This window comes from Triturus cristatus, chromosome 4_2 (assembly GCF_964204655.1).
Source record: "Triturus cristatus chromosome 4_2, aTriCri1.1, whole genome shotgun sequence".
In the NCBI taxonomy this organism is placed as follows: Eukaryota; Metazoa; Chordata; class Amphibia; order Caudata; family Salamandridae; genus Triturus; species Triturus cristatus.
The window spans coordinates 58,193,772-58,219,466 of record NC_140586.1 but is presented as its reverse complement, the minus strand read 5'-3'; the positions used below and the strand labels follow the sequence as shown (position 1 = coordinate 58,219,466).

The 25,695-nt window shown below is 46.5% G+C and overlaps 1 protein-coding gene across 1 annotated transcript in view; it reads right to left on the bottom strand.

Moving 5' to 3' along the window:
- Positions 1–1,414: 1,414 nt before the first annotated feature.
- Positions 1,415–25,695, bottom strand: part of LOC146832966 (adenylate kinase isoenzyme 1-like) — a 518,078-nt gene continuing 493,797 nt past the window's right edge. Inside the window, exon 5 of the mRNA XM_085600031.1 lies at positions 1,415–1,492. Coding sequence (XP_085456157.1) covers positions 1,424–1,492 — 69 coding nt within the window. The 3' untranslated portion in view covers positions 1,415–1,423. The remainder of the gene's footprint in view (positions 1,493–25,695) is intronic.

The window sequence follows — 25,695 nt, the reverse complement described above, 5'->3', positions numbered from 1 at the left end:
TAATTATTAATTAATTAAACCTAAATTACTTCCCACCCTTTACCCCATGAACCCCACACCTAAAAAAAGCCACACACAATTACCATAATTAATGATCAATTAATTAGGTAATATAAATTAACACCTAATTATTAATTAATTAAACATACATTTCTTCCCACCTCTTACCTCTATAAACCCCACAACCTGCACGTAAAATTAACACAATTTCCACAATTAATTGATATGAATTAACAACTATTAATTCATCAAAAATACATTACTTCCCACCCTTTACCCCTATAAACCCGACAACCCGCACTACAAAAAAATTACATGATTACCACAATTAATTATCAATTAATTAATTTTTATTAACAGCCAATTAATAATTAATTTCATATGAATTACTTACCACAATTAACGCTATAAAATCTAAATTAAATAAATGAAAAACAATCATTAATTTATTATAATTAAATTACTTCCCACCCTATTCCCCTATAAACGCACAACCCGCTACGGAGCTAAAAAAAGCTACATTTAATTTAAATAAAATTCATAACTACTAAAAATGTAACACATATATTAAAAACATAAACAATACTAACACAAAAAAAATACATCACATACATTTAAAATATAAATTAAAATACATAAAACTAATTAAAAAATCGATATTTTAAACATCTATATTTTTGCAAACAATATTAATGACTTCTATATTTTTTACAACGATATTTCTTACCTTACATTCGATATTCTTGACCACGATATTCTTGCTGTCGATATTTCTGAATCAGGATATTTGTGCAAGTCGGCATTTCCAACTCGATATTCTGTCTCAGCACCGCGCAGCACAACAATGCCCCCTCTCTGCCTGGAAGATACATGGATAGGAGCTGTGTCCTTTCTTTCTGCCTGGATTCACTGAGTCAAAGCACAATCATTCACTTCTATATATCAACCCTCAAGAGGCAGCACAGCATCCCTCTTCCCTACATGGGATCTTTGTGAGTCAAACTAGTGCGCTTTTTCGCTGTAAGGTAATTTTTCCTCTGCCCAGTTACCCTGCGAACAACAATGCTTCAATCTGGCCCTTAGCAGGCAGAGCAGGACTAGGTCTCTCCTTTGCATAGATGCACAGAAGGGCAGAGTAGTCTCCCTGACATTTCGATCTTTTAGCACAACTGGGTCACACTTCTATGCCTGAACACCGTGGAGGGCTTTAGGGAGCAGCTTCAATTACTTGCACCCCTATTGAGTTGGTGCTGGATTTCCTCCCTGAGCCATGACCAGTAGGGCCAACCGAGGGTTTTAAAAAAATGCAGAATCTAGCCTGCTAACTATTTATTTCATTATTAGTAAGGCAAGCGATATAGTTAGTGCATCTATATGGAGGGTCAGCATCTTCTGTGTTTTAAAGAGAGGGATCCTTCGGGTCCTACTCCAAGGAGTCTATCACTGCACATGTCTTCAGGAACACGTCTTCGGGTGACTCTTCTGCCAGAATCTGCAAAAAAGAAGCTTCAGTGAGTTGGTGCTTGACAATGAAAACAAAATTGACCAGCTGTATTAACTTCTCTATTAGTCCTACAGGCCAAACAGTCATTAGTAAAAGAGGTCTTTCCACTGGATATCAATAAAGTTCAGAAAATTAGTTCAGAAGTTAAAGATTGAGTGCCACTATTCAACACAAGGTTCTAACCTTTCACACCTCTTTCACCTTTAGAGAAAGACAACCAGACAACAGAGCATCTGCTCTGGAGTGAGCCTCAGAGGTACTTTCAGAAGGTATGAGGACTAGCCGAGGTGACCAAATGACATATTATATCAAGTAGGATGCATATCTAATTTTATCTAATTTTGGATTTAATATAGCATAGATCCAATCCTAGGGGCAACATGATGGTGGATATATCACAGGCAAGCAATTTGTAATCGAGGCTCAAGACTGATCGCAGTAAGCAACTGTATAATATAACTGTGTTGCGTTGGAAATTAATGCAATGCTCTAACAAGTCATGTTGACTATAGCAAAGTGCTGCTTCTTTGTTATTGTTGATTGTACTTGCAAGGGCCACAATGTGGTGCCGTAAATAGGATGTGACAGTGTGACTTCTTTAGTTCTATTACCATTAACCAATCTCATTCCTGGTGTGTTTCTAGAATTTGAGTCATAAAACCATCTTGAAATGCTTAAGGCATTTGGTGACACATAAAATGCCTTGAATTGTTATGCAAATAAAGACTGGACTATATGACAATGTGAAGCATAGAGATGCACCACAACAATAACCAAAAAACAAGGTTGTGATTCTTGTCTTTATTTTCTTTTTATTTCTTTTTTATAAAGTTTTCACATATATGCAGTGAAGACAGTCAACGCATTTCGTCCATAAAATGGACTTCTTCATGGCAGCAATACAAGAAATATGTACAACACATAAAACACGAAACTTCGTGAGCAGAAGAAAAGAAACAACAAGTACAACAACTACACATGACACACAACATAGTACTAAAGGTGGATCACATAGGACATATATAAAAAGCATATACATACATAATAATATCAGAAGAAGATTTAAAAAACAATTGCCCACTGGGAATGAGAGCTAACCGATTCTCTGACTTCTACATTTAAAAAGACAAACCATATTTAATCTTGGCCACAGCTAACTAGGGCAAAGTAGGAGGCAAAGGGGAGGACAACCTAAGCTATGAATAAAATAGGAGTGTGAACATGCATGCTCTGAAAAGGCATGTGGATTTGAAAACATGTGAATATCAAATAGACATGATGAAAATGATCCAAATGGTACACAGTAGGTGACCATAACTACATATCTTGATGATTGATTTGTTACCCATACTGTGTAAATGAGTTTGCAAAGCGAATTTCTCAAAAGAGGAAAGGAAGGAAAAAAGTGGAGATAGTCAAAATAGAATAGCAGTGAAGAATATGTGAAGGAACAAACCGGTAAGTGATGGCAAGCCAAGGGTATGCAGTGGTCAATTGAAATAGACAAGAAGTGGAAAATAAAAGAAAACAAGGACAATACGCAAAAGTAAGGGCCTCAATTGACACACACATATCCCAAGCCAAAGAAAATGAAAGAAGGCTAAGTATATGCCTGTATGCCGCTCAAGTAGCAGTTATAAAGAGTCAGAACTCATACATGTCATACCCGGACACCAAAGGTTAGTACAACATGCTGATATGTACCTGGTGTATCCACAGAGGAATTTCAGCCTAACATCACAGTACGATTTCAAATCAGAACCCCCGCAGTAGCGTTTATCATCCGTATTTATGATATGAGTCACTGAGCAAAGAAAAAAGCTCGAGTGCATATTAATAAAAGCTGTACCGGCGTGAGTGGTGGAAGATGGGCGCGGTGGCACACAACAATATAAACAGAGCCAAGACAATAGAACATGAGACGGCTAGGTACTTACTTTGGTGCTCAACCCGCCAATGACAGTCCTCTGCACTCTGGTGATGTGCCAGAGGTCGATAAAGAACCCGCGATCCGGGATTGTCACGTACATAAGCGTCGTCAAAAAACAGGGCACACCTGAATGATGATGCAAAGATCACGATAGGTCAGCACATGCATGCATGTGATCTCTGTCGTCCATAGATAGCACGCGCCATCCTCAAGTATGTTTGAGGTACAAGTGTAACATACAGAGAAACTAATAAAACCGGTAAGAGGTCAGCATGATGCTGAGGTGAGAAAATATTTTTCAAAAATGCGTCACCCTCGATCGTGAACGCGGTATGGTAAAATTAGAATTGATACAACGTAGTGAAGAATCATTATATAATGGCGAGAACGCAATATGGTAAAATTGGAATCAATACGCAGTAGTGAAGGGTTATTATATGAAGATTCCCCTGATGGTCATTAAGGGTTGCAGCAAACCAAATCTTAGTAATACAAATGGCAGGAAGCCATCGTATAAAGGCAAAACGTGAAACCACTTAGGGCATTTTCAACATGGCGAAAGTCTTCGGCCACACTCTACTTGGGTCCGGGGGGCTCTTATGGTGTCTGGGGAGTGTATTATGGTAATCCTAGTGTCGTCACGTTTCTAACAGTAAATTAAGTTTTGGGCAGCTGCTGTACCAACCAATAAACCCAGGGACAGATGTCTGGTAAGACAAAAGTAGGGTTTTCCATCAACCAGATAATTTATAGACAAGGATTGTGTTGGCATGCTTGTCTCCTTATTTTCAAGTGCTCCCCACGTCTTATATGTAAAACCCAAAGACAGAAGTCTGGTAGGACAAAATAGGGTTTTCCAGCATCCTGACAGTGAATAAACAAGAATTGTTTTGGCATCCTGTTTTCTTCTTTTCAACCTGCCCCAAGTGTTATATGTCAACCTCAAGCAGGACACTCCAGCAGGATTTGTCACAGTAATATCAAAAAGGATGTCCACAACCCCTACTCTGCATATTCTGTAAAGGTCAGTAAAGTAATCTCTGGTCATTCTGGTTCACCTGTCAATCACAGTGACCTATTGTGACACTCCGGGAATGAATTTTGCACCTCATTCACACCTATTCAAAAGCTAATTGCTATCTGGGAGAAGTTGGAGAGCAAATGCAACTAGCCTCCAGGAAATTCAGACAGGGTAAAGATACATTTCTATAAGTTACTTTTCCTTAATGTTTATTAAAAATCTGACTTCACCATTGGATTGGGTTGTTTATAACTATTAAAAACAGTTGTTTCATTATTTTTCTAGCTAGTCCCCTTCCCGAGATACAGTATTAGGATTGCAATCTGTAGTGTGGTTTACTACATAGGACAGCTAGGCCTACCTCAGTTTAAAAAACTTTTTGGGTGCTAGTCATTGTCAGGACATGTTAAGATTACATTTTCACTGCCTACAAAGGGGTGACTTATTAATATTTAAAGGGGAGGTTTTGAACTGTCAAAGCATTTATTTTGACAGATCGAATTGAAGCTTTTACAATGCTACAATTCGGTTACAATGGTAGGCCTGAAGCCATGTTTGCAGGTGCTACAGTCCACCAGTGGCATTTAAATTACAGGCCCAGGGTATATTTAGCAATTAAGAGTATGCCAATTCCACCAAGTTAAAAGGGTGAGCACAGACGCTCTAGTTCTGGTTGGCAGGGGTAAAGTGCACAAAATTCTAAAACCAGAAAAATATAGAGTCCTGCAAGAGGCGAAAGATCTGGGGTGACCACATTGAAAATGGATTTCCTACAGTTTCCTTGCAAACCACAATTTGTTGAGGGGTCAATGGAGGCACGTAACACTCTGGGCACACCAAGATCGAATCAGAGATGTGAGATGCTTGTGGGTATGACCCTTGTAATGACTCCCTCATGCCTTCTCATCTGATTCTGAGTAGCAGACTGGGGTCAAGTTTGCTTGGCCTTTTTGAGCTTACACTTGGAACAAGCGTTCACATGGAACGTATGCTGGGAACAAAATATAATACAACAGAAGGTACCTGTCCTGAATCAATCTAATTCAGAGCCTTTATAGTAAGATAGAAGGTACCTGTCAAGAATCATTCCGAGTCAAAACATATGCAAAACAACCAGTATGACATTGTTAAATTCAATTAATTCGAATTGAAATTCATTTTGGAGTTGAAATGTAAGAAAAATGCATAAATAAAAATAGGCAGTTAAGTGAACGGTGAAGACGTTTTTCGAGAAGCCTCAAGTGCAAAAAACCATAACCGGAAAAGAAGACTGGTGACAAAATAAGTGAGAATCAATGCTACATTGGTATTTACAAAGACAGCCTAATTCGCTTGATACATGAGATGGCACTGGTCAATTTTCAGTGTTTATTTTGAATATGATGGTGTCGACGGCATTTCAACGCGACGCCGTGTATCAGGGTTTCAATAGAACTGAGGAGGAACTGGGGGCTAATGAATTAGGCAAGTGCCTTGGATGACAATGAGGTAATGTGTGCATGTAATAGATTACAAAGAATACATACTGGCTAGTCTCGAAAGCAGAGCCCGTGTACAAGTAGTTGCTTCAGGACTCCAGGAATGGCCGCAAATAAAGGCCCAGGGTAATGCCTGTATGGGAAATTATATGGCATTCAGATTATGATGGTTGCTGTAATCGCTGAACCTGTATGCCCTTAATACAAGTCTCGAGCAAGGGTTCCTGATACAACAAGAGTCTGAGTACCTAAATAAAAAAACAACAAGGACAGCTGTTCTGTATACTATGTCAAAAATCCATAAAGATACAAATAAACCTCTAGGAATGCCCAGTTGTCAGGCTGCGACTCCATTCTTGATCCCATAGAGAGTACATAAGTATCTTCATCAAAGAGTTTGTCCCACTCTTAGACACTTACGTGAGAGATAGCATGTTTACGATTAACCTTACTGAAGGCATAGAATCTGACCCCTCACAAGAGATGCCAGTGACCCTTGACATACAGTCACTAAATACAAACATTCCCCAAAACCAAAGCTCGAAAGTAATTAGACAAATCCTTGATGGACGACCTGCCCCATACCACATCCTGACATACTTAATTGTGGAACTACATGAGATAGCTCTCACCACAAACTACTTTATGTATGAGAAAGAGTTCTATCAACAATGCTCCGGCACGTCCATGGGAGCCATTTTTGCACCAAATCTGGCTAATTTCTATGTAGGCAAGTTTGAACTTCACTTTATCACAGATCAGAACCCCTTATGCAGTGATATTTGCTGCTGTAAACTTTACATCAATGGCATTTTTATGATCTGGAAAGGTCCCTCCCACAGCCTGACACTGTTTATACACTGCCTTAACAGCCATACCTCAAATCCACCCATAATATCGTTTGTCAGATCATATCTTTCCTGGATCTTGAAATCAAAAACAATGAAAACCACTTCATTGTTGCCTTCTACAGGAAACCCACGGAACCCAATACCTTACTGCAATATAACAGCTTCCACCCGCGAGCCCTGAAGGATGGCCTTCCCTTTGGCCAATTCCTTAGACTCTGTAGAAATTGCACCGTCAAAAGGGACTCCTTTAAAGAAGGAGCCATTCTTAGTAAGAAACTTCAGAATAGGAGGTACCTCAAATGCCTCATCAAGGTTTCAATGACAAAGAGTGAAACGTCCTTCTGACAAAATTGCATGTATCACTACCTATTGCCCAGATACCAACAAAATAGTTAAGACAATGAAAAAACATTGGTCCATCCTGAAAAACATGAAGGCCTTAAAAGAACCTCCACTCTTTTCTTGTAAACAAAAAAAGGAAAAACTTCGGGGATTACCTGTAGGAAGCTGGCTCGCTATATACTATACCAAAGTAAGGTATAGTGTGCACAGAGTACAGTGAATCCCCAGAGGTTTACAGAGGGTCAAGTACATAATACTAAAAGCTTTATTTGTGGTAGTGTGGTGGAGCTTTTAGGCTTATCAGAGGGTAGTGTTAACCATTTCTTGTACACGCCTAGGCAACAAATGATAGCACACACTTAGACTGAATCCAGACCAATTATTTTATAAAAAGTTATTATTTGGTTATTTTAATTCTAGAACTAAGAAATACTCAGTTGCAGGTAAGTAACAGTTTTCAAAGCAGTTATACTTTCAAATATGCAGTATGCAGTGGTTTGCAAGGCAGAAGAAATGCTTTACAGTTTTAGAAACGTTTGTATTTGTCAATCAGAAACAGTAGCACTTAGCAATGTGAAAGATAGACAGTTGAATGTAGTAAGTAAGATACAATGTAATCCTATGAGAAGAAAACAGTGTTATGCAGTAGCAGGTAAGTACTCGACTTACAATCCCAGTCTTCGAAGGTTTTCACCAACACTGGGTAAGGTTCAGTTTCTGGTAGGTATTGCACCACCAGCCAGGTGCAGAGGTCACTGGGCCCAGTGTAAAGCAATGGAGACTGGGGGCACCTCGAAGTGGCATGGTTTGCAGGTAAGTACCAGCGGTTTCAGGGCACGGACCCCAGGTGTTAAGATCAGCACAGTAGGACCACAGGGCTGAACCCACAGCCACACCACCAGCAGCTCAAGGGTGGAGGGGTGCAGGGTGCAAAATCAGCATTGGGCGCACAATGTGTTTCAATGGGGAATCTTGGTCGCACAAAGAAGCTGCAGCCTTGGACCAGGAGCCTGGCTGAAGGCGACCACAGGCTGGGCAGGTAAGCTGCAGGGCTGGGGCAGGTCGAGGCACTGCTGGTGGACCTCCCCATGGCAGGAGAGTTGAGGATGCAGGGGTACCTTTTGGTATTGTATCTTCTTGGTCAGAGCCGGTCGTGGTCAGGGGGACCCTCCGTGAAGTGGCTGCAGGCAACTTCGTTGGAGCCAGGAGAATTCAGCCACCGATGGAAACGAGGTCAGGATCGCTGGGGAGACTTCCCAGGGCAGGTGAGCCACTCAAACTCGGGCCTTGGGCATCAGTTGCAAAGTGGGTAGGGGTCGCGGATCCGCCTAGATCTGGAATCCTTGGTGTAGTTTCTTTAGGACAGAGCCACTGATCCCAGGAGATCTGGTCTTGCTGAAGAGTGGCTGTCTTCCTGGTGTTCTTGGAAGTTGCTGGCCACGGGACAGGCTGAGTCTTCATCGCAGGGTCGTTGAGCAGGAAAAAGGCCGGTTCCTGCTTGGGGGTAGGTGTGAAGCACCTCCACCCTAAGCAGCCTTTGTCCCTGACCCACAAGAGCACAAAGGCTCCCATCTCTGGGGGTCAGGAACATGTTTGTGTGTGGCAGGCTAGTGTAGTAAGTCAGCTGGACATGAGGGAGTTGGTCATTTTTCAGGGGGCATCTCTAAGATGCCCTCTAGGTGCATTGTGTAATAAATCCACCACTGGCATCAGTGTGGGTTTATTATGCTGAGGAGTTGTCAGATACCAAACTCCTTTGCATTCAGTAAAGCCATAATGGAGCTGTGGAGTTTGGAATGACAAACTCCCAGCCCATGTACTCAATACGGCTCAACTGAATTTACAATGTCTTTAAAAGGCACAGACAGTGTAGGGGCACATTGCTCATGCAACTGTGCCCTCACCTGTGGTAAAGTGCACCCTGTCTTAGGGCTGTGAGGCCTGGTAGAGGGATGACTTTCCTATGCCACAGGCAGTGGCTAGTGGGCATGGTATAAAGGGATGTGTGCCATGTCGTCTCTGAAGCTTTGTCTCCATTAAAACCTCTGAGGCTGGCACAATACATGCTGCATCCTTCAGAGACCCTCTCTGGTCACAAGGCCCTAGGTACCACAGGTACCTTTTACTAGGTCAGTGTGACTGCTCTCCCCAGCGCAGCTCCACCATTAAGGGCCCGATTCCGATCTCGTTCGGAAAGCCCTCCGGACGACTCAGATCTGAAGAGCTATCCGAACGACTCGTGCTCTGGGAGTCCAAGCGACCGATTCCCATGTGTCCATATAGTGACGTACTCGGTTTGGTCATACTCCCATTGAACTCAATTCGAGCCTGTGTACCGAACACGTACACAGGCTTCCATTGCAAAAAGGGGTAGGTGGGGAAAAGCGTGCACCTGGTGGTGGGAACCCCATGGTGCCCGCCACACTTTGCATGCATGGAAAGGGGGACCCATGGGTACCCCCTGCGACCGATTCAGAGGGCCCCAGGTGAAGGGGGGCCTGCCACGGCCCCCCAAAGTCCGATTCCCACAGCCGTTTCGTCCCGGCAAAACCAAGTCGGTATGGATGTCAGAGTTGGTCATCGTATTCGCTCGTTCTGGCAAGGTCCCCATTGAGCTGCACGATTCGGCTCTGAACGACTTGGACTGACTGATTCGGGTTCGGAAATGTGTTTCAATGGGGAATCTTGGTCGCACAAAGAAGCTGCCGCCTTGGACCAGGAGCCTGGCTGAAGGCGACCACAGGCTGGGCAGGTAAGCTGCAGGGCTGGGGCAGGTCGAGGCACCGCTGGTGGACCTCCCCATGGCAGGAGAGTTGAGGATGCAGGGGTACCTTTTGGTATTGTATCTTCTTGGTCAGAGCCGGTCGTGGTCAGGGGGACCCTCCGTGAAGTGGCTGCAGGCGACTTCGTTGGAGCCAGGAGAATTCAGCCACCAATGGAAATGAGGTCAAGATCGCTGGGGAGACTTCCCAGGGCAGGTGAGCCACTCAAACTCGGGCCTTGGGCATCAGTTGCAAAGTGGGTAGGGGTCGCGGATCCGCCTAGATCTGGAATCCTTGGTGTAGTTTCTTTAGGACAGAGCCACTGATCCCAGGAGATCTGGTCTTGCTGAAGAGTGGCTGTCTTCCTGGTGTTCTTGGAAGTTGCTGGCCACGGGACAGGCTGAGTCTTCATCGCAGGGTCGTTGAGCAGGAAAAAGGCCGGTCGGGCAAAGTACAAATCAGTAGTCATCATCCAGCCTCTGCTGCACGGCGTCTTCTTCGTCCTTCTTCTTCTTGGGTCACAGCAATCTGAGGATCAAGGTTCAAGGGAGCCCCTAAATACTGAATTTAGGGGTGTTACAAGTACTGGCAGCTGGTAGCCAATGGGCTACTTGCCTTTAGGGTGACTGCACCCTTAGAATGTCCCCTCCTTTTGGGGAGGGGGCATCCCCCTAACCTGATTGGGTCAAATCCTTCCATTCAAGATGGAGGATTTCCTAAGGAGGGGGTCACCTAGGTCTAGAGCACCTTAGGGGTGGTCCTGGCAGAGAAGGGACACACCTCTCCTGATTACTAATTTTCCGCCAATCTTGCCGCCAAAAGTGGGGCATGGTCAAGGGAGGGTGGGCATCTCCACTATCCGGAGAGGCCCTGGCTAGCATATCAAAGGACAGGAAGCCTTTGAGGCTTACCACCCTGAATGCTGTTCCTGCTTGGGGGTAGGTGTGAAGCACCTCCACCCTAAGCAGCCTTTGTCCCTGACCCACAAGAGCACAAAGGCTCCCATCTCTGGGGGTCAGGAACATGTTTGTGTGTGGCAGGCTAGTGTAGTAAGTCAGCTGGACATGAGGGAGTTGGTCATTTTTCAGGGGGCATCTCTAAGATGCCCTCTAGGTGCATTGTGTAATAAATCCACCACTGGCATCAGTGTGGGTTTATTATGCTGAGGAGTTGTCAGATACCAAACTCCTTTGCATTCAGTAAAGCCATAATGGAGCTGTGGAGTTTGGAATGACAAACTCCCAGCCCATGTACTCAATACGGCTCAACTGAATTTACAATGTCTTTAAAAGGCACAGACAGTGTAGGGGCACATTGCTCATGCAACTGTGCCCTCACCTGTGGTAAAGTGCACCCTGTCTTAGGGCTGTGAGGCCTGGTAGAGGGATGACTTTCCTATGCCACAGGCAGTGGCTGGTGGGCATGGCATAAAGGGATGTGTGCCATGTCGACTCTGAAGCTTTGTCTCCATTAAAACCTCTGAGGCTGGCACAATACATGCTGCATCCTTCAGAGACCCTCTCTGGTCACAAGGCCCTATGTACCACAGGTACCTTTTACAAGGTCAGTGTGACTGCTCTCCCCCGCGCAGCTCCACCATTAAGGGCCCAATTCCGATCTCGTTCGGAAAGCCCTCCGGACGACTCAGATCTGAAGAGCTATCCGAACGACTCGTGCTCTGGGAGTCCAAGCGACCGATTCCCATGTGTCCATATAGTGACGTACTCGGTTTGGTCATACTCCCATTGAACTCAATTTGAGCCTGTGTACCGAACACGTACACAGGCTCCCATTGCAAAAAGGGGTAGGTGGGGAAAAGCGTGCACCTGGTGGTGGGAACCCCATGGTGCCTGCCACACTTTGCATGCATGGAAAGGGGGACCCATGGGTACCCCCTGCGACCGATTCAGAGGGCCCCAGGTGAAGGGGGGCCTGCCATGGCCCCCCCAAAGTCCGATTCCCACAGCCGTTTCGTCCCGGCAAAACCAAGTCGGTATGGATGTCAGAGTTGGTCATCGTATTCGCTCGTTCTGGCAAGGTCCCCATTGAGCTGCACGATTCGGCTCTGAATGACTTGGACTGACTGATTCGGGTTCGGAAACGATTTGGTCAGCTTCTTGCATCGTACTTGGTCGTTCGGAACGGAGGACAATTTGGACTGAATCATATGCTCCAAATCAGATTTTCTTCTTCCGATTTCCGTTTGGAGCCCTTCCGAATGAGATCTGAATCGGGCCCTAAGTGTTACCCCCTGAGCTCCTTTTCAGGGTGTTTTGAGGACCTCATCCCCCTGCAGGCTCCTGCCTTCGCCTCATCCCTGGAGGTCCGGTGGGAGAGGACTCTGCTCTTCTGCTGCTTTGCCTCTGCCTCTCTTGCCTCTTCTTTGGGCCCTTTTGCTTTCTCCCTTGTTTTTCACTCGGTCCCTCTGCTCTCTCCTTTGTTTTTCACTCTTTCCCTCTTTCCTTCCTTTTCCCCCGCCGCTGCTGTCCCTGTGGCCCCTCCAGTGTGTTCTTCTCGCTTCCGCCTCCCAGCTGACCCTTCCCCAATCCCTACTTAATGGCGGCTACTGCACGGCAAGAAGAGCAAGACCACTGACCTGGTCAGTGTAACTACTCTCCCTCAGCGCAGCTCCACCACTAAGTGTTGACCCCTGAGAACCCTGGGCTCCGTTGCAGGGTGTTCGAGGCCCTCCTCCACCTGCCTGCTCATGCCTGCGCCTCATCCCTGGTGGTCCAGTGGGAGAGCACTGTGCTCTTCTGCAGCTCTGCCTCTACCTCTCGTGCCTCTTCTTTGTGCCCTTTTGCTCTCTCCTTCGTTTTTCACTCTTTCACTCTTTCCCTCTGCTCTCTCCTTTGTTTTTCACTCTTCCCTCTGCTCTCTTCGTTTTTCACTCTTTTCCTCTTCTTGCTCTTTCCTTCGTTTTCCCCAACCGCTGCTGCCCCACGATGCCAACCAACATCCATGGTCCTTTCTCCTGTCTACACTGCCTCTGCACCTTCACCCACCTCCGTACCCCAGCAACATCCCCCAGACTACCGGACATCACTGCTTACAAACCACTCAACTGCATCCTCCTCAACGTACACTCCCTACACAAGCATACAATAGAAATCTGGGGCCTCCTCAACACCTACTTGCCCAACGTTGCCTTCCTCACGAAAACATGGACCAATGTCAACTCGGCACCTGACATCACTACCGCCATTCCCGATGGATACAAGATCCTGCGAAAGGACCGCCCCATCCGCCCAGGAGGAGGCATCATCATCGTTCACAAAAGCACCCTCCCCATGACCACCCTCCCGGATGATACAACAAACCTCCACTTCCAGATCCAGACCAACCACAAAACGACTTTCCGTGGGACCCTCATCTAAAGGCTGCCCGTGCGCTTTTACCTATGCGATTACCGACTTCATCTCACGCCATGCCCTTGTATCCACAGCCCACATCCCACTTGGAGACCTAAACTTCCAGCTGGATAACCACAACGACTCCCTCCTAGAGAACCTCATCAACGTAGGATTGAATCAACTAGTGCCCACCACCATCCACACAGCGGTACACACACTCAACCCAGTCTTTACCAGAGGAAACAGCATCTCCTACAGCCACACCACGGTACTCCTCTGGACAGATCACCACTGCATCCACTTCTCCTTCCAAAAACCCACCGTACACAAGCACGCCCACTGCCCCCCGCAGAAGCTGGAACAAAGTCACTGAACACCAGCTCATCTCCACCCTCGTCAGCACCCTACCATCGACCATGTCAGATGCAAATACCGCAGCACGGAACCACCACCACTGGATCATGAACTGAGCCGACACACTCACACCCCCTCAAGAAAGCCACCGGAAGGCACATCAATAAAGCAAACTGGTTCACCCCTGCACTCCAAGAATCCAGAAGCTCCTGCAGACGACTCAAAAAGACGGAGGAACAACAAAACCCCGGAAACCCACGCCACCCACAAAGAAGCCACTACTGCACATTACCAACTCATCAAATCCACAAGAAAGAAATCCCTCCAAGACAGAATCCTAACCAACGCACACAAAACCAAAGAGCTCTTCTCCATCATCAAGGAATTGGCCAAACTTTGCAGCGAAGCAACAGACGTCCCATCCTCCCAAGACCTCAGCAACAGACTTAGCACTTTCTTCCACAACAAGATTAAGATGATCTACAACAACTTCGACAACCAAGACTACCTCACCGCTACAGATCCCCCTTCATGCAACGTCACCCAACAGACCCTGCTCAAATGGATCCCGCTGACGACAGAAGACACCTTGAAGACCATGAAAATCATCCACTCCAGAGCACCATCAGATCCCTGCTCACACCACATCTTCCACAGCCCCGCCTCTGCCATCGCACCCGAACTACATCGGACGATCAACTGCTCCTTCAAGACCGCCACCTTCCCTGATGACTAGAAACACGCCAAAGTCAACCCCTCCTGAAGATACCCTCTGCTGACATGACGTACCTCAGGAACGTCAGAACCCTCTCCCTGCTTCCCTTTGCAGCCAAGGTCATTAAAAAGGTCATCAACACCCAGCTAGCAAACTTCATCGAAGCTAAAAACATCCTGGACATCTCCCAATCCAGATTCCAAAGCAACCACAGCACCGAGACAGCTCTACTCGTCGCCACCAACGTCATCCGCTCCCTCCTTGACCAGGCCGAAACGGAAGCCCTCATCCTCCTGGACTTCTCGGCGGCATTGGACACAATCTCCCACGCACCCTAGCCACCAGAATCCACAATGCCCGCATCTACAGCAAGGTCCTCGACTGGATACGTTCCTTTCTCACCGGCAGGACTCAGCGGGTTAGACTCCCTCCCAACCCATCAGAACCGACTGAGACCAACTGCGGAGTGCATCAGGGCTCCCCCTTCAGCCCCACCCTCTTCAGCGTCTCCATTGCCCTCTTGCAACCATCATCAGGAACCACAGGCTCAACATCAACTCCTACACCGATGACACCCAGCTGATCCTCCCCCTCACCAAACACAACTTCTAAGAAGGGATGAAAGCTGGTCCCACCTGGATGAAGAACAGCTGCCTGAAACTCAACTCAAAAAAGACAGAAGTCCTCATCCTTGACTCCACCCCTCTGCATGGAACGACTCCTGCTGGCCCTCTGCCCTCAGAAATCCCCCCACCCCGATGGACCACAGTCAAAACATCAATATCATACTAGACTCTTCGCTCACAATGAACCGCCAGATCAACGCTGTATCATCGACCTGCTTCAACACCCTCTGCATGCTCCGAAAGACGTTCAGATGGATCCCAACCAAATCCAGAAAAACTGTCACGCACACACTCATCAGCATTGCTCTCTATGCCGGAATCAATAAGAAACTCCTTTACAAACTCCAGACTGTCCAGGATGCCGCAGCTAGACTGATCCTAAATATTCCCCGTTGCAGTCACATCACCCACACCTGCACGATCAACACTGGCTTCTAGTCGAAAGAAGAATAACCTTTAAACTCCTCACCCACACATACAAGGCCCTTCACAACACCAGACCCTCATACCTGTAGAGTCGCCTCTCCTCCCACGCACTGAAAAGACACCTGCGATCAGCCCAGCTCTCTCTGGCCACCGTCCCTAGTATCAACAAGACATGAACGGGAGAGAAGTCCTTCACATACCTCGCAGCCAAAGACTGGAACACCCTACCCATCCACCTCTGGCAATCTCCCACATTGACCGAAAAAAACAATTTATAATGGGGTCTCAGGGAATTTAGAGACCTGCGTGGACAAATCCCCGAATCAATCAACTTTAACAACACAAGGAATCCACAGGTCTACACCGATCTGTCAAAGAAACACAAGCGGCAAAACAGCACAGAAAAAGAAGAGAAGAAAAGAAGTCTTCTTAAAAACGGCCAAGTCCCATCACCCACCGAGGTGGCATGCTTCATCATCTGGGACCTCCCATAACCACACCTGGTGTGGTTATAGAGCTACAACTCCTTAAATTTACTGTAAAAAGGAGGAGCTCAAGGATGTTTTAGTTGTTATAACAGGGAGGATCAATCTCTCAGGATGAAAGAAGACTACCATCAGTGTGATGAAAAAAGATGCAGTGTGTACTAAATAAGTGATTTAAAATTGATTACCATTGGAAAAAATATTTTATTCAATATCCAGTGGCGTCAAACTAAAAAAAGAGCAGGAATTTTAGGGGAACCGTGTCCACAAATATTAAAGGAACACGACACTGTGAAAACAAAGGCACAGTTTTGGGAAAGAACACAGGCACTGGGAACCTGACTGGTATGGTCCTAGTGCACACTCAGTCAAAGTCCATCAGATATCAGGCAAAAAAAGGGGGTAACCATGCAAAAAAGGGACACTTTCCAACACTACCTGGTCCATGCCAACTCTAATTTCCCCAAACTACTTGACACGATTTTAGCCTCATGGGGTCTAGACCCTATGAAGGGCCATTTTAAATTTGGCAATGGCCTTGCATGGCAGAACAAGCATAACACTGAGGGCTTTATTTCGGGGTCGGTCAAAGGCTTTCCTACCAGCATGGAAGGCTTACATTCTGACTGCCGAATTACAATGTCGGCAGTCAGAGTGTAAACTGGCTGGGGAGAACGACTTGCTTCTGACGGGCTCAAGGAGCTCGTCGGTCAGTTGGAAACCGCTCATAATCCTAAGGACGCCGTTGCCGCCATCGGGATTATGATGCTGGTTGCCGACAGCCTTTCCATGTCAGCCTTTCCAACATGAAAAGGCTGTCGCAGAGCAACTTTGTGTGCCCCTTAGTAGGGCCCTCACCTCCCCTGGCCCTTTGTTGCCTGCCACACGGTGCAGGGGTGTGCAAAAACTTCCTTGGTATAATGTGAGCCTGTGTTGCGGGCAGTTACGGACCACTTCAGAAGCTCCCATTGTAAAATGGAAGTTTGCAACTGCACCATGTGCTATCGGATCCTAATTGTAGTGTTGGGACAGGAGGTCGGTTGTTCCGCAACCGCAGCGATGTCGGTCGGAAGGCAACTTTGAACAAGATTGTAATGAGGTCCTAAGGTTTTCACACATGGTTCCATCCAGACCACTTACAACACCATACCAACTGTGCATCCAGTAATGTGATCTACTGTATTTGGTACCCATGCAATATGATTTATATCAGCCACACATCCCAAATGAAAGCCAGGATTGGCCAGCATCGCAGCTGTATTCACTGTGGCAATGACACTGCCCCAATGGTTCAAAACTATCTTGCACAGCAACACTCTGCAGATAATCTGAGGTTGTAGGTCATTGAGAAGGCCTTACCATCACCCAAAGGCGGAGGCACAGAATATGCTCTCCAGCCTTTAGAGTGCAAGTGGATCAATAAATGCGACTCTATAAAAAACAGACTCAACTCCATGGAGGAGTGGGGTAAATTCATTGCACTGATGAACTAAGACTCGCTCAGTTTTTACCTCAGTAATTGTAACCATTGCCCAAACACACCAAATGATTTTGTAGTAATTTTCGCAGACAGCACACTCTTAGCTGGTGAGTGAAAATGTCAAGGGGCAACCATGGATTTGTTAATAGGGTATATTAGTACTGTCTCCCCTTTTGGGTTCCTTAATGTAGGAATTTGGGCATATCATGTGCACACATAAGAAACACACCTTTTGTGCATGAGTAATTCTTCTATGATCATTGATTGTATTTGCACTATTGATGATCAGTATACATATTAATCGATTATTTTGCTTGTATTCATTTCTGTTAGGCACACAATTTTCACAGGTTTGACCAATTGCTAGCCTCTTCCCAGTCCGGTCCCTGACACGTCAAACTCTTGCTCTGCATCCACACAGCCAGGGCACAAAGTGCTCTGTGTCTCTGACGGGCACTAGCGATCCTTGAGACACTGTTCTAACCATGTGTGCACACGTCCATTGATACGGCCACATCTCCTCCCCACGGGGACGCAACGTGGCCAGGCCTTGGTTTGGTGTGCCTCTCTATATCAATCAATCAATCAACAAAGCTTTATTTCGACACGTAATGTCATAAAAGCACAAAGCACATAAAAACAATTACAAATTCATTATTTTTAAAACATGTCGTAAAAAAACCAATTTGAAATATACAATAAATATCTAAAAATGTATTAAATTTCACAGCTTTGGGAATTAAAAACAATATTGTAAAAAATTTTAATTGGAACTGCTAAATTTTTGCCTGATTAGCCATGCCCAACCTAGGAATTTGGCCACTCCACAAACTAGGGTGGTATTGGTAGTGGTTTTAAGGATTCGCATAGCAACAATGTGATCCCTTGTTCCTAATAGTAAACAGGCAGGTTTAAGCCATTTCGTCCTAGGTAATAGATAGACTGGGCATGCAAAGAAGAAATGGGAGACGCTTTCGATGACACCAGGACAGAATGGGCAGTCAGGGAGGGTCTTGTGGGGGGGTTTCCACTTACTAGTATGGTTGCGAACTGGGAGCGTCCCGAACCTGAACTGGATAAAAAGTGACCTGTCCCTGGGCTTAGTAATGAAGTCAAGGTATGGTTCTAAAAGGATAGTTGACTTATGTTGATAAAAAGCCTCTGTCAGCCTTCCAATGTTGGGATCTCTTTGTTCCGAGGCATCCACCCAAGCCCAATAGGCTCGCTTTACTTCGATCTTTGATAGAGGTTCCCCCGCTGGCCAGTCAGTTATGAGGCCGGTTGCAATCAGGAGTTTTTTTGTGTTTGCAAGCCACTCAATTTTATGGGCACCTTGTAGGTTCATAACCTCCCTGAGCCCTTCAGCATAATTAGAGAGCTCAGGGGTTCGCCACAGCCGCGCCCAATATAACAGAGGGCGGAGGGTGGCTAAATCCCTAATTGAACGCCTGCCAAAATCACTAAAGAGTGGTTTAGTCGGGGTGCCCCTGGGAAGTGATACAAGTTCCCTAAAGAACTTGTTTTCACTGGTCGTCAGTGAGTCAACACAACTGTAGCCCCATAGTTCGGCGCCATAGAGTGCACTACCCACAGCCTTTGCAGCATAGATGTTTAGTACTGGGGTAATAGGTTTAGAGGTGGAGGCCCGAAATTCCTTACCCAAAGCACCAGTTACTCTTTTCAGATTAAGTGCCATTTTATCTATATGGGGCTGCCATCTGAGCCTGTCAGAGATTCTGATTCCCAGATAGTCAAACTCTCTGACACGCTCCAATGGTTTCCCTTCTAGGGTCAGAATGGAGCCAGAATATTTTGAGGGATTAAAATAGAGGAGTTTAGTCTTGGCGGTGTTAATGACGAGGCCTCTGCGCTCACAGAACAGAGAGAAGCGCTGTAGCAACTTCTGTAAACCAGACGGAGTTTTTGATATTAACAAGGTGTCGTCTGCGAAAAGAAGTGCTGGGACTTTATCGCCCGCCAGAGCGGGAACATCCGCTTCAACTTCAAGCAGAAATGAGACCACGCCATTGACAAATAGCGTAAAAAGTGTTGGCGCCATGACACACCCTTGTCGAACCCCTCTATTCACTGGGATTTTATTTGTTCTCTGGCCCTGTGACCCCCATCTAATGCAGGCATAGTTCTCTTCGTGCATTCGGATGAGGAGTTTCAGAATGTAGGAAGGGATGCCCAGCTCCTCCAAGATCGACCACAAACGGTCGCGGGGGACCAGGTCAAAGGCGGTTTTAAGGTCAATGAACGCAAGGTATAAAGCACCCTTGCCGATGGAAACCGTCTTCCAATGAAGAAGCATTAACCTAAAAGCTTGGTCAATGGTACTGGTGCATGCCCTAAAACCCGCCTGAAACTTGGTTAGAATCCCTTCCTCGTCCACCCAGGAATGTATCCTCTCCAAAAGAACCCTGCCGACCAGCTTCTGTCCTGAATCGATTAAGCTGATAGGGCGATAATTCGCCGGGTCTCCCCTTAGGCCCTTCTTGAAAATGGGGATTACTTCTGCACCCTTCCATGACTCCGGCACCGGGGATCCACTCAATAGGCTGTTGATATAAATAGTGAAAAACGCAGCCCAGCCTGTTGGATTCGCTTTAAAAAGGTCTCCCGGAATGCCATCAGGACCTGGTGCCTTGGCAGATACAATCTTATCAATTGCAGTTTGGACCTCTTTCTCCTTAATGCTGGGGAACAAGACATGGTCATGGGATTTTTCTGTAGGCCCAGGACTGGAGAGCTGGTCTACCACAGCCTCAGGATCTGCGTACAAGTTCCTGAAGTGGTTGAACCATTCCCCATCCGTAATGTGGTTAGGGATTTGGGCCTGGGCACAGCTGGATGATCTTCTGATAATGGACCAAAAAAGCTCGCCATTTTTTGCTTGGCTCGCTAATTTCAGGGAGACCCAACGCTGTTCTTCCCAGAGTTTCTTAGCAGATGCGAGAGCTTGCCTATAAAGCAGCCTCGCTTGCCTAACCTCAGCAGAATTATTAGATTTGATTGCGGAAATTAGGCAATTTTTCTTAGTTCTGCAGTCTTTATTAAACCAATCGTACTCTCTTTCAGCTCTAGGGTTGGGTTTTTTCCTGCGATCAATAAACAATGCCCCAATTGCATTCATAGAATCCACATAGACTTTAGTATGGCTAGAATAGTCCTCAGATAGTGAGGAGAGCCTGGTGGTATAGTCAGCAAGAATATTCTCCAACTCAAAAAGTTTAATATCGTTAAGAGCGATTTTAGACCATTTAAGGGATCTACCACAGTTAGAAGGCTCAAGCTGTTTGGTCAACAGCTGCATGCCTGGTAGAGGGGAAGTAGCCTGTCTATGCCAGACTTCACGCATGGTGAGGGACAGGGGGTTATGGTCACTGGATGTAGATGGAATTACAGCCATGTCAACAACAAATTTCCATCCCCTCTTGTCAATTAAGATGTAATCTATTCTGCTTTGGCTGCCTACTCTATTAAAAGTGTTAGCGCCCACTAAATCAGAAGGGGTGCGGCCGTTGGCAGCTCTTAAACCGAATTCCAACGCTAGGGCGTTCATTTGGATTACGGCAGGGGTCCATCTTTTGACAGGGTTCAGGGAGAGTGAGGGGATGTTCCATCTAGTGTCCTCATCATGTGCACCCAGTAAATCTTCTGCGGCAAGTGGTTCAAAAGAACAGTTGAAATCACCGGCGACAAGAAGATAAGATTTCGGGGTGCATGCAGAGAGTATCTCTGTAAGTGCTGTAATAGTGAGCGACTTAGCACCCCCTTGAATGCCACGGGAATAAACGTTAAGAAGTTCCCAGGGTGGACTATTCTGGGTGTCTTTGATAGTAAGCCTCATTATATCAGGCGTGGAGCGACCATCAATGGTGACCATCAGGTTGAGATCCACCTTGATCCAAACCATTAGGCCGCCAGAAGGGCGCCCACGACCTGACGAAATAGCTGGGATAAAAAAGCAACAGAACCCTGGTTTGTATATTGGATCTACGCTCCAGGTTTCCTGGAAGATACATATATCGTATTCTTCTATGAAGGCGTTCCAGTCAGGGAGATCTAGTTTGTTGCGTAAACCAGCAATATTCCAAGAGACAATCTTAAGAAGACTAGATGTGGATACCCCGGAAGTTGAGGAATTTGAGGAATAAATTTGCGGGGGTTCAGAACTACTAATGGACCTCGTCAGGCTCGCTGACATGGTTGGTAAATTCAGCCCCAAATGATCAATCACTAAGATGGGCTCTGGGGGACGACTTGCTGAGAAAAGTGGAGGAGGGGCTGGAATGACTTTACTGACCTGCAGTCAATCGACAGCTTCAAGACTGCTGAAGCGATTTGCTGTAGGGATAAGGTCTAGGGGTGGCAGATGTATAGGCCGACTCCCCCGTATATGGCCTCTCCCTTTTCCATTTACAGCTGTCCAAGATTCTGTAAAATGACCAGGTGGATAAAAATAGGTTAAAGGGAGAGTTAAAATACTTGAGCCTGTGGTGATCGACCTCCAATTACAAATATGCTCAACTGTTCTAGTATCCTTAAAGTTAATTAGGATGCAGTCCCCCTTTAAGTTTTTAGCTAAGTGGCCTATCCACGGAACCCGTCGCACCATAAGAATTTTGGCGCTGATGTGTGGGGGTAGTGGTCTATTTGTGTTGAGCCAGTATACAACCCTATTCCTTAGGGTTGCTGGTGACTCAGGTAAATTACTCTCCAATTCGGGCACTCCTGCCAAGATTACAACATACGGAGCTGATTCAGGAGGCAAGTTGGGAGTATTAGCCACGGCTATAGGCTCTGGAGTTAAAAGCCTAGCAGCCTCTTTTAATTTGGTTTGGCTGGACAAAATAGATTTCCTTGAGTTGCCTGCTCTAGGGGAGACGTTTGGTATGGTTAGGGGTTGGCTTTCAGTTAGAGCTGGTGGAAAAAGTTTAGGGGCCAGCGGGACTTTCTTGACTCTAGGGATGGCAGGTGGGTTAGGGACCTCTGACCTAAGAGTGGAGCTTGAAACAGTGGACAGACCCCCTAGAATGCATTCGATCCTGGCTAGATGTTCTTCAATTTTAAGAAGTCTATCCTGCACAGGACAGAGAGAGGACCTAATTAAATCCCGTATGTCGTGCAAACATAGAGGGTCAGGGGTCCCTCCCTTGGCCGTTACGCTTTGCCCATCTTCCTCCTCCTGGCTCATTATCCTTAATGATGTAAGAATAGGTTGGGGGACAGGAACATCCAGTGAGGCCCCCTGTGAGGCTTGCTCGATGATATCAGGGGTTTTATTCATTTTTCCCTTTTGGCTTGGGACCTTGTGTTTGTTTTTAGGATGTTTGCTCTTTCTGCCAGTGTTAGGCGGGCGCCCTTGTGTTGTTTTGGGAATAGCCCCCAAGTTACGCTCCCGAAGCTGCCTAGTGCTGCACTCCGGGGCTGTGCTATGGGCAGACGGCAGAGGGCAAGGAGACATTAACAGAGAGTCCAGGACCAAAGACTGGTCCTCCACTAAAGTATTAGCAACCGTTCCGCTAGCTGGCAGCTCCTGGGCTGATGCATCTGTGTCAGATCTAGCTACGCTTGTGGGAGATAAAGATTGACATGCTGGAGACCGAACATTAGCAAGGTATCCCAAGGACGACCTTCTGGCGGCTGCCAGATCCTGGGAGACGCGGCGCTCCAGAAGCATTATTTCTTGATCAATGACACAATTAACTTTAGTCACAAATTGGTCCATTGTCCCCGTAAAATGAGCGTTTGCCGCCCTGGCTTTGTTGTCCTTTGGTGGCATAATGATGGACAATGGGACAAAACTTAGATGGAGTGGAGTGCAGGAGACGTTAGAGGAGTTACCCAGCCCAGACTGTTCCAGGCAGTGACGGGCAAGGACGGGCCCGCCCTTGGCCCGGGCTTCGCCCGGGCGCTGCCCGCGCGCGTCCCGCGCTGCGTGTGGCCTGGGTGTTATTTATACAGCCCGGGCGCTGCCTGATGACATCAGCGGCAGGCGCCCGGAGCTGAGGGTGCTGGGAACTGTAGTTCTGCTGCCTCCCGGCGGTATCCCAGTTCGGGTAGGATTCGTCGTGGCCCCGCTGGAAATGCCGTTCCCCTCACGGCGAGCCTGATTCCAAACAGCGACAGTGGTGAGTTGAGAAAGCGCGTCCCGCGCTGCGTGTGGCCTGGGTGTTATTTATACAGCCCGGGCGCTGCCTGATGACATCAGCGGCAGGCGCCCGGAGCTGAGGGTGCTGGGAACTGTAGTTCTGCTGCCTCCCGGCGGTATCCCAGCTCGGGTAGGATTCGTCGTGGCCCCGCTGGAAATGCCGTTCCCCTCACGGCGAGCCTGATTCCAAACAGCGACAGTGGTGAGTTGAGAAAGCGCGTCCCGCGCTGCGTGTGGCCTGGGTGTTATTTATACAGCCCGGGCGCTGCCTGATGACATCAGCGGCAGGCGCCCGGAGCTGAGGGTGCTGGGAACTGTAGTTCTGCTGCCTCCCGGCGGTATCCCAGTTCGGGTAGGATTCGTCGTGGCCCCGCTGGAAATGCCGTTCCCCTCACGGCGAGCCTGATTCCAAACAGCGACAGTGGTGAGTTGAGAAAGCGCGTCCCGCGCTGCGTGTGGCCTGGGTGTTATTTATACAGCCCGGGCGCTGCCTGATGACATCAGCGGCAGGCGCCCGGAGCTGAGGGTGCTGGGAACTGTAGTTCTGCTGCCTCCCGGCGGTATCCCAGTTCGGGTAGGATTCGTCGTGGCCTCTCTATATCTGTAGTCCAATTCCACGGACACTGACTATCATTCTCACTTACCTGCTGGCAATTCGCCGATTGGGAGTCCGCCGCTTGTGCTGCAATACAGCCTTGAGTTTTATCTCCATTGGGAGCCTCCAGCTGCATTGGGTACTACTACACTCATGGGTAACTGCTGATACGAGTGCATTTAATCTACTTTGGTAATGGTGAATGCATTCTATGAGTTGGCCGAGTCCTGGTCCTCTAAAAACCTACTCTTCTTTTGTTACCTGTTATTATAGGGTCAATCCCGTGAGTTTGATATTTTTTATCTTTGCGCTTTGGTGAATTTCAACCATTGCATTAGCGTATCACCTTCTAAAGTGGCCCGAGGAAAGCTGCTCATGTATTAAGGGCATGCAGGTTCAGCGATTACAGCAACCTCCATAATATGAATGCCATATAATTTCCCATACAGGCATCTCCCTGGGCCTTCTTTGCGACAATTACTGAGGCAACTACTTGTACACAGGCTCCACTTGCAAGACAAACCAGAACGCATTCTATGTACTTTATTATATTCTCACACATTACTTCATTGTCATCCATAGCACTTGTGATAACTATGCCTACATCATTATCCCCCAGGTCATTCTCAGTCCTGATGAGACCCTCATACCTGGACTAGGGTCGAAACACCGTCAACTTCATCACAGACAGACCTTTTGTTTCAAAGTACACACTATGGGAATTGCCCAGTGCCATCTCATGTATCAAGTGAATTAGCCTGTTCCTGTAAATACCAATGTACCATTGATTCTCACTTATTTTGTCATCTATCTTCTTTTCTTGTCATGCTTTTTTCCGCTTGGAGCTTCTCGAAAATCTTCTTCACCGTTCAACTAACTGCGTATTTTGGTTTATGCATTTTTCTTACATTTCAAATCTAAAATAAATAAATACATTCAATTTGGATAAATTGAATTTAACAATGTCATACTAGTTGTTTTGCATATGTAATGACTTGGATTGATCCTTGACAGGTATATTATGTCCTACTATAAAGGCTCTGACTTAGATTGACTCACTACAGGTATCTTCTGTCTTATTATATTTTGTTCCCAGCATGAGTTTCATGTGAAAGCCTGTTCCATGTTTATGCTTGATACCCGTGTTCACATGGACATTTGGGTTGTTCTTGTGTTAATGAACTGTACTTTATGTGCTTATGGTGCATCTTTGACTTTGATTTGAGAATGGGACTTCACACTGTAAGTACTCCTGAACAGGACTGCGAACTTCTCTAGCAACTTGTAGCTGGGTCTATTTTTCTACAGTGACCTCTTCTTATGTTCTGAAACATATTAATCTTCCATTCCCAAGACATCTTTGGTTGAACGGAGGGGCATTTTTCACACAACCTTGAGTTGTAACTGGATCCCAAGAACCAAAGGAACACATTATGCAAGTCTTTGACTGACATTTCCTTCCTTCAATCAAGGCACTGCTCGAATTATGTTGTTTTCCAGGAAGACATAGTTCTTGGCACAGTGTTACTTTTTGTAAGTCATCAGAAAGCTGATAAGATGGGAGCGGAGCTCCAAATCAGCATTGAAAATAGCGAAAAGAAAGAAACCAATGTCAG